Below are 15,212 nucleotides of genomic sequence, written 5' to 3' on the forward strand. Positions count from 1 at the left end.
GAGGAAACTCAAGGACTGCCATTTGAGTCTGTCTAACTACAAGGCCAGAATATTTTGCTCATTCTCAGGTTATAAAGCCTGTCAAGGAGCCATGGTGACATGTTCAATGGTATGAGGATCTCACATGCTCAGTTACCATCATTCCCTGGTGGACGCCATCTGCAAATACATACCCTTTGCCACAGCTTCTTCCTCCTTAATACATCCCACTTTCTCTCTCCACAGTGCATGTGTTCAGTTCTCAGGCCTGGCTATAACAATGCACCTTGGGCTGGGTGAGGATAGGCCTGTATTTCCTCACAGCTCCTGGGCTGGAAGACTAAGCTCAGTGTGTTGTCAGGGTTTGCTTTTCTTCTTGCCTTGCCCCTGGCGTCTTGTCTCTGTCTCTGACACACGGTCTTTCCTCTGTGTGTTGCTGTGTATCTCCTTCTAACAGCACCATTCGTACTAGATGGCATTCCCCAACGACCTAATTTGACTTTAGTAACTTTTCAACGACCCTTCCCTAAGTACAGTCACATTGAGGTAAGTGGATTCACAGCTTCAACATATAGGACACACAGCTCACCACGGAATGGGTCCCCCAGACTGCCTGGCTCATCTTGCCTATCTCATGCGAACTTTGTTTTCCCTCTTTCAGGGTAGGCAAGAAGGAAGCTTTTCTTACCTAGGCCAGGAGCCCCTTCTCTGATTACAGCACCCCCAATAAGCTGCTTTGCCTTTGTCCCCTTCTTTCTCCATACAGCTGACTGGAGGCCGACTTTTACAGTTATGTCTACTACACAAGGAATGCACCCAAGGGATCAGTAAGAGGTGATTGGCTGAGCCCATGTGAGGCTACTGGCATGGCCACAGATCATTGTTTGTTTGTTTTTATTAACTTGTTGAATTATTGCCTGATTTCTGTGAAAGCTACTCATGTTTTCCCAGGTGCAGATGTGGAAACTAAAGCAGAGAGTAGCACTTGTCCACTGTCACCTCCCTTGGTCAATGGGAATGCTGAGCCTGAAACCCAGGTCTATAATTATAGGTTTATTTCTTTTGTTGCTTCGTTCCTTCTTTCCTTGTTTCTTTTCATCCTCCCTTCCTTGTTTCGTTTATCAATCATTTTTCTTCTTTCTCCCCATTCTTGCTCTGTCTCTGTCTCTCTGTGTGTCTCTATATGTCTGTTTCTCTCTTTCTTTGTCTGTCTGTATTTGCCTCTCTCTCTCTCTCTCTCTCTCTCTCTCTCTCTCTTTCTCTGTCACAGCTAGACATTGAGGAAAGGGCCTCACTCATGTTAAGCCATATTCTACCACTGGTTATACCCACAGCCCCAAAGATTTCCAGACTTCTTTCTGGTAGCCATGTTGTTCCTCAACCTTTCAGTGATGACTAATCACAGTGGGAAGACACTGAAGCAACCTGAAGTATGATCACTGCCCATTGCACAATTCAGAAAGTAAGGAAATGTAAACCCAGTGTTGTGTTCATGTGTCGCAGTGATATATGTGATGTTTTCTCTTCTTGCCAAATAGTGCATTCAACTTTCATATGTAGTTTCATTTAACTTCCAATAAACCTTAGAAACTATCAGAGCAGAAAACCCTGCTACAGATAGTTGTGACTCCATGAGTGTGCATATGTGTGTGTGTGTGTGTGTGTGTGTGTGTGTGTGCTGCTGTTCATCTTCTATCAGGGCAGAGGTGAGGAGGAAAGGAAGACATGAAAGATGCAGAGGCACTGGCCTGCAGCTCCTTCCTCTGTGCTATACTTAGGATCTGAAATCTCCTCTCTTCTCCCATGGGTGAAAGGCTTGGACTCCACAGTGGCCCCACTGGAAGGCTGTGGACACTTTATGAGTTGAAGCCCAGTGGGAGTCCTTGATAATGGTGGGGAAACATGCTTGAAGGAGGATGAGGGACACTGGCCTCTCCACTTTCTGTGTCAGGTTCCAGCCTTAAGATGAACAGGATCCCCACATCCTGCTCACTGTGAGGTAATGATTCCCGACAAGCCACAGAGCTACATTGTCAACTTATCACACTCCAAAACCTCTGAAAATGCAAGGTGAGACCCCTTTATTACTATAGAAGCTGATTTGCCTTAGGCATTTGTTACAATCATGGGAAATTGGCTAACACAATCTATAATGCATCCATGTTTGTTATCTGTATCTGCCTCTATTTACCCATATCATCTAAAGTCACTTTTTCTGGGCAATCTTTTGAGTGATAACTCCCCTCTCCATATGTCACTGTCAGAAGTGGCTTATGACTCTCCACCTCGTGTGGCCATTATGTTCCCACCACTGATTTCAGAAAAAAGAACACAGGAACCCAAGAGCTCCAAGACCTCTCAATGAACTATTCTAATCAGAGCTCATCATGAGTGTATTTATTGTTAATTTTTCTTCCTTTTGATACCAGACATGGGCCTCAGGCTTCTGAGGCAAGTGTGTTATCAATTCAGCCACATGCCTGTTGGGGTTTGGACAACCCCTTTCTCCCCCCACGGGGAGAATGGTAACCACAAACTCTATGAAAGAGCACTCAGCCTGGCCCTCCGCCAGCGGAAGGCCAAAGGCGTGCTCACATGGGCAAGCGCTAAGTTGAGGAAGGGTTGCTGAAGCCTCCCCTCCCCCCAGTCCCCTCACATGTTACCAAGGGCGGAGGCGAAAAGGAAGGCATCAGGGACACGCTGCGGTGGTGGGAAGCGTCTCAAAGACTTTAATATGGAAGGGCATTTATATAGAAGTAATGGCGGGAAAGAAAGGGGGCTGGCCAAAGGGCCAGTCATAGGCTAGGGACCACGTTCATCAAGTGACATCACGAAACTTCCCTTTGTGGGCGGGAAAACCCCATCATGGTGGCACGCACGTGTTCACCTCCCAGGGGGTGGAGGCCAGAAGGTGGGAGGGACTTCCATTGTCCCAAGGCTGGTGGGAGGGCAGCCTTCCCAAGGCCATAATAATCCCCAACACATGCCCAGGATTTGTTCTAAAGTTTGTTTTTCTGGTAGTGTCCTATACTTTCTCCCTGGCGATCTTTGGACTGACATCCTCTTGCTGCATCCCCAGTAGCTGGGCTTACAAGCCTGTACAAGCACACCCCGTGAGAGTGGATCTAAGCATTCTTTATCTTAGACACTGGGCCCAAGGGTGGTGCATGATCTTTCAACAAATTCTGTCAATGATATGGAGTGGGAAGTGAGTTTGTGGTGTTCCTGGTAGCACCCTTCTGCTTCCTGCATATATGCAAATAACCATTGCTTTTGGCCAAACTATTTCCATACTTAACTCACTTTGTGTCTGGGTCATTTCCACAAAAAATATCTGCTGGACATAGAGTCCAGTGGCCCATGGGGATCTCACAGTGACCAAATTATACACCATATGTGTATACTACATACCTACTACATGCCAGTAACCATTATGGGAACTTAGATGCACTGGTGAGTAAAGGAGGCAGAGTCATTGTTCTGTGGAGCTTAGATTGTAGTAGGGATAATGAGAAGAATCAGTGCCTCCTCTCATAGCAAAACCAGAAGGATAATGGTGGAGTGCCTTGAAAAGTGAAGAGTACTAAGGAACAAATTCACAGCTAGTAAAGGGTCAGAGTAACTGCATTAGAAATGCACAAAAAGGAAAGCATTTGGGTGGTCAACACTGAGGGGAAATCTGAGGAAAACTTTAGAGCAGGTGCCTTGGTGAAGATCCTGGCCACCTGGGGGAGGGGCTTCCCGACAGGGGCACAGACAAGTAATTCCCAGAGAATAAATTTCATTGTGCTATAGTCAATCAATTTGGCTTTCACACTGCATGAGATGGGAGCCCTCACATGGTCTGGAACAGGACATGGAACAAACTGAAATGCGGTGGTGGGTTTGGGGTTATGGATTTTTTTAGTTTGTTTGGTTGGTTATGGGGTTTTGGTGAGGGTCCTGAGCTTGAACAAGGGCCTTGGGAGATTTGAGGATCGTGGCACAAAGCTAGCCCAGGCAGAAAAGTCCCCATGAGACTTTTGTATCCAACTGCCCACTGAAATACGAGAAGTGGGGCTGTGGCTCAAGTGATAATTCATTAGTATTGAGAACAAAGAGGCACAGGGACAGTGCCCTGGCCCTGAATTCAAGGCCCACAAGCAACACATTAAAAAATAGTGAATTGTGGGTTATTTTGTCAATAAGTTCTATGTATGCTATGTATTCTTGGCAATAGTCACTGTTGACACATACTTTGCATGTATTGTTTTCTGAACTCTCAAATGGTGGTAAGCTCACCCTATGAATTTATTCTATTAGTGTATGTGACATTGTTGTCATGTGTGAGAAGTAATTACCAAATGTTATGTCATAAATAGTTTACTTATTTTTTTCTCAGAATTAGGAGCTTTTTCAGTCTTAGATTTTACATTTAGGTCTTGGATTCATATGAGCTAATTGCTTCATTTTGTACAAGGTAAAGCTCCATTCATCCTCTTGCTTAAAGACATTGACTTTTCCCAGATTACTGAGTAGAACTACATGGAGTTAGTTGTACATCTTGGGTCTGTGGACTTGGCATTGATGAGGGGATACATATTTCTTATCCAAAATGGAGTAACTGAGGCCAAGCAGCCTAAAGTATAGGCCCCAAATAAAACCCCCAAACATGGGAATGAGTCTTTGAACTTTACTTTTTCAGGCCTGCTCAAGGTCTTGGACTATACCGTATTTTTAATTGATCACAATAAGGATAGTAATGGGCAGGCCTACCTAGCAAATGTTGCGCTGCATCTGTGTCAAGATCTGTCTCCATGCTGCTATTTGAATCCTATACTGAAGATGTTATTCTTAGCTGAAGGTTAAGACTGATAGTATTTAGATTTTTTTCCATACTGCTTAGAAACTGCCCTGCCAAGCCATCTGTAGCCACCTGGGTGTGGTTTTGGCCTTTATAAACCCCAGCTTGAAGCCTGTTGAGCGTCAGAATGTTAGCTCCCAAGTATGCACCGTGTCCCGGGCCAGTCAGCTTCTGTTCCTGCAATAAAGCTGGAATTCTCCCCTCTTTGTTCATGTGCTGTGCTTATTTTTGCTCGGATTTTGTGAAGTCTTGGGGTAGGGGCTAGTCACTCTGACTCCCTCTTTGTAATAGGCATGATATTGCACTGGAAGTTCTAAGCTGCACTGTCACAGCAGACTGATGGGGAAAGCCACCCTGGGACCTGTGCAGCTTGGGGAGGAGGGAAGCTGACCCTGAGTCTCCTGCTCCCAGGCCCATTCTCTGTACTGCCACCCATGCTCATTTCTTCATGGCCCCAGGAGTCACATGACCCACCCACTACCATAGACAGCAAGTACAACCTACCATGTGGACAGAAACTGAGGACTGCAGAGGATTCAGGGGCTGGAGGTTGAGCTCTCCCATGGATATTTTCTACTCTGTGCCTCAGTTTCTCCTTTGTATTAAAGCACAGGTGAGGACCCAACCTATACACACAAGCAGTGTGCTGGGCTCATGTTGCACACTCGGTCAGTGAAAGTCACTGTTGATGAAACTACGAGAATCCTCACAGGGTCTTGTTAGAATGAATAAATACTGTGTTTCCTCCAGGAGCAGCTGAAGATGAGCTGCAGGTGATACAGCCAGACAGAGCGGTGTCTGTCACCGCTGGACAGTCGGCCATGCTGCGCTGCACTGCGACCTCCCTGCGCCCCCTGGGGCCCATCCAGTGGTTCAGGGGGAAAGGACCAAGCTGGGAGTTGATCTGCAATTTCAAAGAACCATACCCTCCCCGCATCACACCAGTTGCAGATCCCACACAGAGAGAAAACAGGGACTTTTCCATCCGCATCCAGAATGTCACCCCAGCAGACGCGGGCACCTACTACTGTGTGAAGTTCGAGAAGATGCCCTCTGGGGACAGGGAGTTTAAATCTGGATCAGGCACTGAGCTGTCTGTGCATAGTAAGTACAGTGTGGCTGCCTTTGCCCCAAGAGTATGACAATAAAAGCAGAATAACAACCTCAATTTTGTGACCCATAGCCTAGGAGAAGGGGCAGTGCTGGGCGCTCCTGCTCGTGTTCTCATCTCCCCTATGTGGACCAGTGAAGCCTTGCTGTGCACCCGGCCTGCTGCAAGTTTCTATAGCCGGCTGGTTGGGACATCTGCCCCCTAGTCTCCCTGTTCCACACTCAAGCCCCTTGGTTCCAAAGAAGGAAGATGAGACAGTGTGAGTGACTTTCCCATCACAGTCAGGCAAGGCCCGCTGTCTCCAGGGAGCACTTGTACTCGGTGGCACAGAATTGTTTCTATGCCACAGGCCTGAGGATTTACTGTGTATCAGGCTCTGCCCTAAACCATCGGGAAGCAGGGAGCAGCCCAGGCTGAAGCTCTGTTCCTTCACAGCTGTGCCTCCTCCCTCCCTTCTTATTTCTCCCCTCCAGTGAGGACCAGCCTGGCTAGGGTGGGAGGGCAGGGCCTGATTTCCTGATGTCTTCTTCACAGGCAGCACTGAGGAGACTCCCCAGGCTCAGGTTCCCTGCTGAGCGTCCATCCTGGTGGTCAGGGCTGTGAGGTTGGGCCTCTGCCCTGCTCTGTGTGTTCTCCCTGCATTAGGTTCTTGCTCTCATGGGTGCTGAGGCTCTGGGTAGAGCTGGGTCATCCACCCAGGCTCAGTTCTCCTGATTGGGGGATTTGGGGATCTAGGTGAGGTAGCAGACATGCTCCCATTGGGTTTCTTGCAGGCCTCCAATCTTCCTTCTACCTCCTGATCTGATGATCCTCAGCACACAGAACTATCAGATCACCCAACTCAAGCCCCATGTTTATAGGAGGGGCCAAGTCCATGGTGGCTAAGGCCCTCAGCACAACAGGGGCCTGCTGTCCCAGGACAGCATGGTTCTTGATGGGACTTAGCTTCCATCAAGGTGTCCATTGTCACCGCCATGTGCATTAGATGACCAATGTCATTGCTAAAGACTATCAGGGTTCTGAGAGGATGGAGGGATACACACTAAGTGTGTAAGAGTCATCACTGGTGTCGGTAGCACAAAGATTAATGACTAGAGACGAAGCCCATCCCTAGTCTGGTCCCACATTCCAGTCCAGCCAGGTGTCAGTCTGTGACCTGGAACAAGGTGCTGCACACAGTGGCCTTTTGTCCTTAGCTGGCCCTGATGCCCCTCCTAGAGTCTGGAAGGACAGAGGGACAGAAGGCCTGGGGCACTTTGAGCAGGGCCTGCCTTGTAGGAAATGACCTCATCTACGTGAACAGTCATGGGACAGTTCACTTTCCCTCTCTGAGCCTCAAGTGTTAATGGGACAGAGGGGGAGTCAATGGCTCCCCACCAGGCTCCTCACTGAAATCACCAAGGGACCGGAAGCAAATCCCAGGCCCAGGCTGCACCCTGGAAATTTAGAGGCACTTGTTCTGGTACTGTTGTAAAGCTTCCAATTATGACCGAAGATTCTAAAACTCAGCTAGGGTTGAGAATTTGAGTGGGAGAGCACGTGTCTAGTTTCATGAGGCCCTGGGTTCAGTTTTCATAACAGTAGTAGTAGTAATGATAATAGTGTACAGTAGTAGTAATAACAGTAGCGTGTGGGAGAGCTGCTCACGGCGTCTCTCCTGCACGGAAGGGCGCATCCTGCAATCACATCTCTGTGTAAATCCTCCTTTGTAGCCAGACCTTCGCCTCCCGTGGTTGTGGGCCCTGCAGCCAGGGCCACACCTGGGCAGACAGTGAATTTCACCTGCAAGTCTCACGGCTTCTCCCCCCGGAACATCACCCTGAGATGGTTCAAAAATGAGAAGTGGCTCTCTGCCTCCCACACCAGCCTGGACCCCAAGGGAGAGAGCGTCTCCTACAGCGTTTCCAGCACAGCCAGGGTGCAGCTGGCCCTCGGGGACGTCCACTCTCAGGTCATCTGCGAGGTGGCCCACGTCACCTTGCCCGGGGGCCCTCTTCGTGGGACTGCCTACTTGTCTGATGCCATCCGAGGTAGATGACCCCAAGTCCCAGCCCAAGGTCCCCCCTGCCCACCACGCCTGTCTCTCCCCGGGGCTTTAGCTCTGCAGTCTGAAAGGCCTGGAACCCGGTGCCCAGCCCTGTGTTGGAGGCTGCATTTCCTGTACGTGTGCCAGCACAAGTACTCACAGTGTGCACACCCAGCTCTGGTGTGCTGTGGCTCTCATTGGTTTTGCTGCCATCACTGCAGCCTACTGTGGGTCTACTGTGCAGGCGCTGTGCTTAGTGATTATGTCCACCTGAATACCCTCATGTTGGAACCCTACCATGTGCCCAGCACTGTCCTGGGTGATTCCCATGCCCTGGTGTTGGGGCTCAGTGCTCCAGCCCCTCCTCTGGAGTCTCTGAGACACAAGGTCAGAGGCTCTACCTGTGCTGTTTCAGTGCCACCCACCCTGGAGGTCAGCCAGCAGCCCACCATGGTAGGAAAGCAGGTGAACGTCACCTGCCTGGCATTCAACTTCTACCCCTCGAGCCTGCGGCTGAGCTGGATTGAGATTGGAAAAGTGTCACTGACAGAAGCGGGCTGGACAACCTCTGAGAACAAGGATGGGACACACAACCACACGAGCTGGCTACTGGTGAACACCTCTGGGCAAAGGGAGAGTGTGGCACTCACCTGCCAGGCGGAGCATGAGGGCCAGCCCGCCATCACTGCCAACCTCACCCTGGAGGAGGAGCAGGCCGGTGACACAGCCCCTGGTGAGCTCTCACTAGATGTCATTTCCACTTAACCTCTCTCCATGTCCAAAATAACGTAGAGTACTGATTGCAGATGCATCTAGAACTCTAGAACATAGAGTTTACTAGTGAGCTCGCACCTCGAGTGGCACTGGGAGGAGCTTGGTGCAGGGATCCAGGGAGCTTTGGACATAAACAGATATTGAAGGAGAGAGAAGGAGAGGGACATCCTGCCCTGGCATCGGCCTCCTGCCTTCTTCCCCCACAGTCGATCTGTTCTCCTTGCTCATGGCCCTCTCCTTGTTCCTGTGTCTTCGTCACCTCTGTCCAGTCTCCATTCCACTTAGACTTTTTCACACACAGCCAAATTCTCACCTGGCAGAAGCTGGCACCTGCTGATTTAAATCTAAAAGACGTTCTAGGGGTTGTGGGGTTGAAGTAGGAACCTGGGTAGTCACAAGAACGGGGCCTCAGTGTCTCCTGATTTGTGAGAATGAACTCAAATCCACCTGGGCCCTCACTATGCATCCACGACACGGAAAGACAAGTTTCTCTTTGAGCTACTGCCACCTACAAACTCCTTGAGTGTTAGGGGTTTCACACAGGAGGACATCAGGACTGGGGAATGGTTGGGATGCTGCTGATGTCCTTAGACAAGGGGGTTACATAAGCTTATCAAGGGACATCTGAAGTTCCTGAAGACTCCCCACCAGCAGCCTGTGAAGCAAATTTGTGCCAATGAGTGAAATGTTCCCCTTCAGTGGTCACTGCTCAGCGGCTGGCTAGAGTCCTTCCTAGAGCCAATCTGTGTATTTCCCTGTCATGGAATTCAAAACACTTTTCCTCTTTTTGAAATATCCAGGGTCCTCCCTACGCACATCGTGTTGTGGGACTCTTCTGGTGCATAAGTGCTGTGTCTGGGTTGACTGTGGGAAAAGTAAAAATAAGAAGCAGAGGACAATTTTGTTGCCAGAGAGGTGAGCAGACGCTGCATGAACATGTCCACTGAGTTATGTCCAGGCTGGACATCCAGTGTAATCAAAGTCCACATTTGGGTGACCAAGTGATTAAGGACATTATCCTACAAAACCAATATCCTTAGCATAGTTGAAAATGTTTTATAGTAATTCTTCCATATCTAAGAGAGAATACAGGGTGCTGATGGTTCACACTTGTAACTAGAGATTTGGGAGCCTGAGGACTAAGGTTTGTGGTTTGAGGCCAGCCCAGGATGAAAAGTGTGTGAGACTCTTGTTTTCAATTCATCAGTGAAAAACTAGAACTGGAGCTGTGACTCAAGTAGTAGAGTGCTAGCCTTGAACAAAAAGGTAAGGGACAGTGCCCAACCCTGAATGCAAACCCCAGCGCAGAGATAAAACTCAATAAAAAAAAGAGAATGTACATATATATGTATGTGTTTGTATGGATATATATATGCATATATATATATATTTTTTTTTTTTGGCAGTGTAGGGGATTGGACTCAGGGTATGAGCACTATGTCTGGCTTCTTTTTGCTCAAGGCTAGCACTCTGCCTCTTTAGCCACAGGACCACTTCCAGCTTTTTCTGTTTATGTGTTGCTGAGGAATCAAGGCCAGGGCTACGTGTATGCTAGGCAAGCACTCTACCACTAAACCACATTCCCAGCCAAGAACATATATTTTTTAATAATACCTTTATGTTACTGTTTTATGTTTTATATTTTATGTTAATTTTTTGCTCAATAATTTTTGTTTTATTTCTTTATTACGTGTGCGAGTGTGTGTTTGTGCGCTTCTGTGTGTGTGTGTGTCCATTCTGGGGATTGACCTGAGGACCTGGGTGCTGGAACTGAGCTTTTGTGCTCAAGGATTGTACTCTACCACTTGACCCAAACCTGTACTTCCAGCTTTTTGTGGTAAACTGGAAATTAGAGCCTCACAATATTTTCCTGCCTGGAATGGCTTTAAACTGTGGTCCTCAGATCTCAGCCTCCTAAGTAGCTAGGGTGACAGGCAAGCACTACTGCTGCTCCATTTAATTCAACTTCAAAATTCTTTGTCACAGTTTCCTGTGGAAACATCTGGGCATTAACAAATCATTTCATTTTAAAATGACAAATTCAGCTTCCCTTAAGGTTCCACTTCACAGAGCGCTCCCCCATATGTCAAGCATATGGCCCATAGACACTGGTGCCATTTGAGGAAGTTCTGGAAGCCTTAGGAAATGGGGTCCAAGCAGGAGGAGATAGGTCACTGGGTAATAGCTTCCCGGTGCTCCTTCCTGTCCTCAGCTCTTCTCTCTTTCTCTCCCAGCTTCTCCATTCCAGTCTCTCCTCTCCCTTCCCCTCACTCAGTTCCCCTTCCTCTCCCACGCTCCCTCCCTCACCTCCCTTCATGAACTCCATGACTCAGCCTGAGCACCTTCTGTCCCATGGCCCCAGAGTCAGGATGGTCTATCTCCCCAGGTGTGCAGAATCAACAGAGCCCAGAAACATGACCTGAAACCAGACCAAAGTCACTCCTTCCACTACTGAAGTTGGATTTCTTAGACATTAGTAGAGCCATTCTCATTACTTACTTTCGTATTTGGGGATATGTGGTGGGTTGTGCTGTTGGATGAATTTTGGTGTGTCTCTTCTCTGGTGTCAACTTTCTGCATGAAGAATTCCTCAACATGCATCCTTCTGATCCCAGTGGCGTCTCTAGAATCAGCCGTGCATCCCCTGGCTCCATCCTGATGGAGGACACCTGTCCATTTCCTTGGACATCATTAGTCAAATGGGAAGATCTCAATTTTATGGTTCTTCAGTACACCAATTTTGTGTTTCAGTAATCTTATTTACTGTTTCTCTGTCTTCTACTTGCATTAACGTAAAGAAATTATTCCCTTTATGCTCTAGCATTCTGTTGGTTTTGTTCTTCTTTTTGTAGTTTTGTGAGGTAGGAGATCTCAGGTGCTGATTATAGACTTTCCTCTTCCTTTGTCCTCCAGCTTGAAGCCAGGGTAGCCAGGAGAGGTCCGAGGTTGAAAGTTCTCAGAGTGTGGTAGGCCAGGTCACCCCAGAGGGACAAGTGGTGACTCAGGGTGGGAATGGACTCCACATGGCTCTCTAATGGCTCCTCTTGTTCCTTGATGTTTCAGATGTCATGTGCTTTAATCCTGCTGTGCTCTTCACAATTCTGTTCCTTGGCACCAAGGTGCTGCTGGCATTTGGAGTCTCTGCCATCTACATCCACAGGAAGCAGATGGTAAGCTGAAAGGGAGGAAGGACAGGCGTAGGAAGGGTCAGCAGGCCACCAGTTAACCTGTCACACAGTGTCAGAGTCAATGGAGTCCAGAGGGGACATAGGCCACACCCCACCTCAAAAGTCTCATGGAGCCTTCTGAGAAGTTCCCAGTTCCCAGAGCAAGTGTGAGAGCTGCAGAAGGGCTGAGGCCAAGGGGATGGAACAAGTTTCCACAGGGTCTGAGCGGCTGCAGAGAGGAAGTAGAATGAAGAGTGAGAGGAAGGACAAAGGAAGCCATGGTCCCGTTGGAGCCCATTGCTAGGTTTCTTTAGGGCTGGAACTCCATGGGACAAGAAGAAGGCAATGGGGAGCAATTTTGAAAGTCTCAGGTGGGGAGACTGAGGGCAGGCCCTACTCTGGCTGAATGGATGAGTGAGAACCATTCCACCTAGCAGAATGCACAAAAAGTCAGGATGCAAGCAGGAAGCTGAGGGAAGGGAACAGTGCTGTCCCACGGCTGCCTGTCCACTCTGGACAGGGATCCAGGAGTGGACAGCACCAGGAACTAAGAGCACTCAGGAGACAATTCACGAAGGAGGACAGGACTCATGTGATATCTCGTCCACAGTGCTCTCCTTCCTCCAGCCCTGCCACGCAGGACTCTCTGTCACTGAAGCCTTCACACTTGGAGACATCCAGCCTGGGGTAAAAAGCAAACAGGAACTTGTCAAGGACTCTGTTCTAGATGTCCTTCTCTCAGGACATGTGTCAATCTGCTCCTGAACTGAAGCTATAAAAGCAGCTCTGAGGACTGACTGACAACACCGAGGATGTGAGGGATGAGCCCAGCCTGTGCACCTGAGGAGGGTCCCACCCAACACTTCTGGGTGATCCTCACCACATCTCAGTCAGTCACGAAGCACCATTGTGTACGTAGGGCAATGCTCATGTAACATGAGGTGTGTGTGCATCTGTGGTGGAGAAACTGAGGAGGTCAATTTAATATGGTTGGGAAGCGGTAGACATGAACAGATAAGTGAGTGATTTTTTTCTGAGTTTAATCAACCATGGAGGATTCAATGAATGCATGCTTAGCTGGAATGAGGTGGGAGATGGTGGCTACACATGAAAAGGTGCTAAAATTCATATTGGAATAGCTGATGTATTCAAATAAAGACATGAGGAAGAAAATATATATATATATCTATAATGAACTGAAATTTCTCAGTTACACACAGGTGGATTCAAAATTTAACTTTTTTGTGTCTATTGATTCTGGGGCTTGTGCTCAAAGCCTGGAGACTATCCCTTAGCTTTTTTTTTTTTTACTTAAATCTAGCACCCTTGCTACTTGAGCCACAACTCCACTTCTGACTTTGTGGTGGTTAATTGGAGAGAACACTCTCACACACTTTGGAAGAGTGATCCTCAGATCTCAGCTTTCTGAATAGCTAGAATTACAGGCATTGATTCACCATTGCCAGGCCTGGATACAGAATGTTAACCTAGGTTATGTCTGGTCACAAAACTGGTACTCTTGCAAATTAGTCCATTGTCACTCACCCTCTAAAGAGCTAAGAGGCACATGAAAGAAATGTGGGATGATGTAGTAGATTGCCTGGGTGTCTCTGCATACAATGTAACTCTCCAGAAAAAAAAATAGAATAGAGAAATGACATCACAGGGAGAAAGGAGGGATATCTGGGCATTATCACACAAAGCATGTGTATATGGAATTTGCTTTCCTTTCTTACTTTCTTCTGACTGCTTGCGCTGAAACCTAGTGAGACCCAGATCTCCTAAAGAAGCCACCAGTGGGGAAATTGATTGGGAGGAGTGCTTGGGTATTGAAGAGTTCACCACTATGTATGAGAATCTCAAGAAAGAAGCTTGGTGACTGGGTAGGGCCCATTCCAGGATTGACGGAAGGAAGAAAGTTGCAAGCTAGTTTTGCTTTGTTGCTAATGTTGATTGCTGGTACTGGGATTTGAGGGCAAAGCCTCATTACTCACTTGCGTGTTTTTTTCCCTTAAGGCTAGCACCATGCCACTTGAGACACAGTGCCACTTCTGGCCATTTTCTATATATGTGGTGCTGGGGAATCGAACCTAGGGCTTCATGTACACAAGGCAAGCACTCTTGCCACTAGGCCATATTTCCAGCCCCCCACTTGCCTTTTTTGGTTTAAGGATGATTGCTTAACCATTTGATCAATACTTCCACTTCTGGCTTGTTTGCTAAATTATAAGATTTTAGATTTCTCTGATCAAGTTGGCTTTAAAGCATGATTTTCAGATCCCATGCTACTGACTAGCTAAGATGGCCACCAGGAGAGTGATGTTTTTCTGGGCTTTTACTCTGCCTGTATAATTTTCTCCAAAAGTTAGCACGGGACTCACTAAACTGAATTAGGAAAATCCGCATCACCTAATGTGGATGGGCAACCTTCAAGTTGCTGAGAACCAAAGAACCAAAGACACAGAGGATAGGCAACCTTGCTCTCTCTCCTGGTGGGGAGACTCCAAATTCTCCTGCCTTTGGACATTAGAATCCTTTTTCTGCTGCCTTTGGTGCTTTCAGACTTGCACCAGCATCTCATGCCTTCCCTACCAGGTTCTCAGATCTTCAACTTCAGAATGAGAGTTATGCCACCAGCTTCCCCCTGTCTCTGGCCTGCTCATGGCAAATCACTCCTTTCCCCAAATGAAAACGAATCTGGACAAATTATATGTTACATATATTTCTCTACAGATTATTTTCCTTAGAACCTAAATGCAAATACTATACAGTTAAATTTAAATTGAGAGCTTTTTATTTGGAAATTCCAACAAAGACTATTATGAATCATCTGCAGTTACACTTTTATTTCTTTTCAGGCCTTTTCCTTTCTTTTCTTTTTTCCCCGTCATATTGCTTTGTCAAGTATTTCTAGTACTCTGTTGGAGCTCTAAGTGAGGAAGGAAAGCTGTCAGGAGAAAGCATGTGAAGCCGGTCTGCCAGTAGACTGCTGGAGCACACATAGCCAAGGGAAACCCTTATGTTCAACACTAAGCCTTATCTAAATGCAAGTGTAATGGCCCAAAGAAGCTACCATACAAGAGAGCTCCAACGCCGCTGCCATGTGTTTTGTTCTTCATTTTTGAAATAGTCCAGTTCAGGATGACAGTTAATACGTGAAAAAAATCAATACATATTTCAATGTGATGCTGTAATATTGACATGATTGTGGGTTGTCTAGGAAATGGTCAGTTAGTGTGAGCTCAGTGAGTTCTGAATTTAAGTTGAAGCCAGGCCTACTCCACATGTCCACCCATCTGACCAGGACATATT

General features: G+C 47.5%; 1 protein-coding gene across 1 annotated transcript in view; it reads left to right on the forward strand.

Moving 5' to 3' along the window:
• The window catches only part of LOC125353719 (signal-regulatory protein beta-1-like), a 62,159-nt gene extending 50,247 nt beyond the window's left edge, over nt 1–11,912 (forward strand). Inside the window, exons 3-6 of the mRNA XM_048349376.1 lie at nt 5,573–5,926; nt 7,646–7,963; nt 8,375–8,692; nt 11,797–11,912. Of these exons, the coding sequence (XP_048205333.1) occupies nt 5,573–5,926; nt 7,646–7,963; nt 8,375–8,692; nt 11,797–11,912 (1,106 nt within the window). The remainder of the gene's footprint in view (nt 1–5,572; nt 5,927–7,645; nt 7,964–8,374; nt 8,693–11,796) is intronic.
• The last annotated feature ends 3,300 nt before the right edge of the window (nt 11,913–15,212 follow it).

The sequence above is a fragment of the Perognathus longimembris genome, chromosome 6, assembly GCF_023159225.1.
Source record: "Perognathus longimembris pacificus isolate PPM17 chromosome 6, ASM2315922v1, whole genome shotgun sequence".
Lineage (NCBI taxonomy): Eukaryota > Metazoa > Chordata > Mammalia > Rodentia > Heteromyidae > Perognathus > Perognathus longimembris.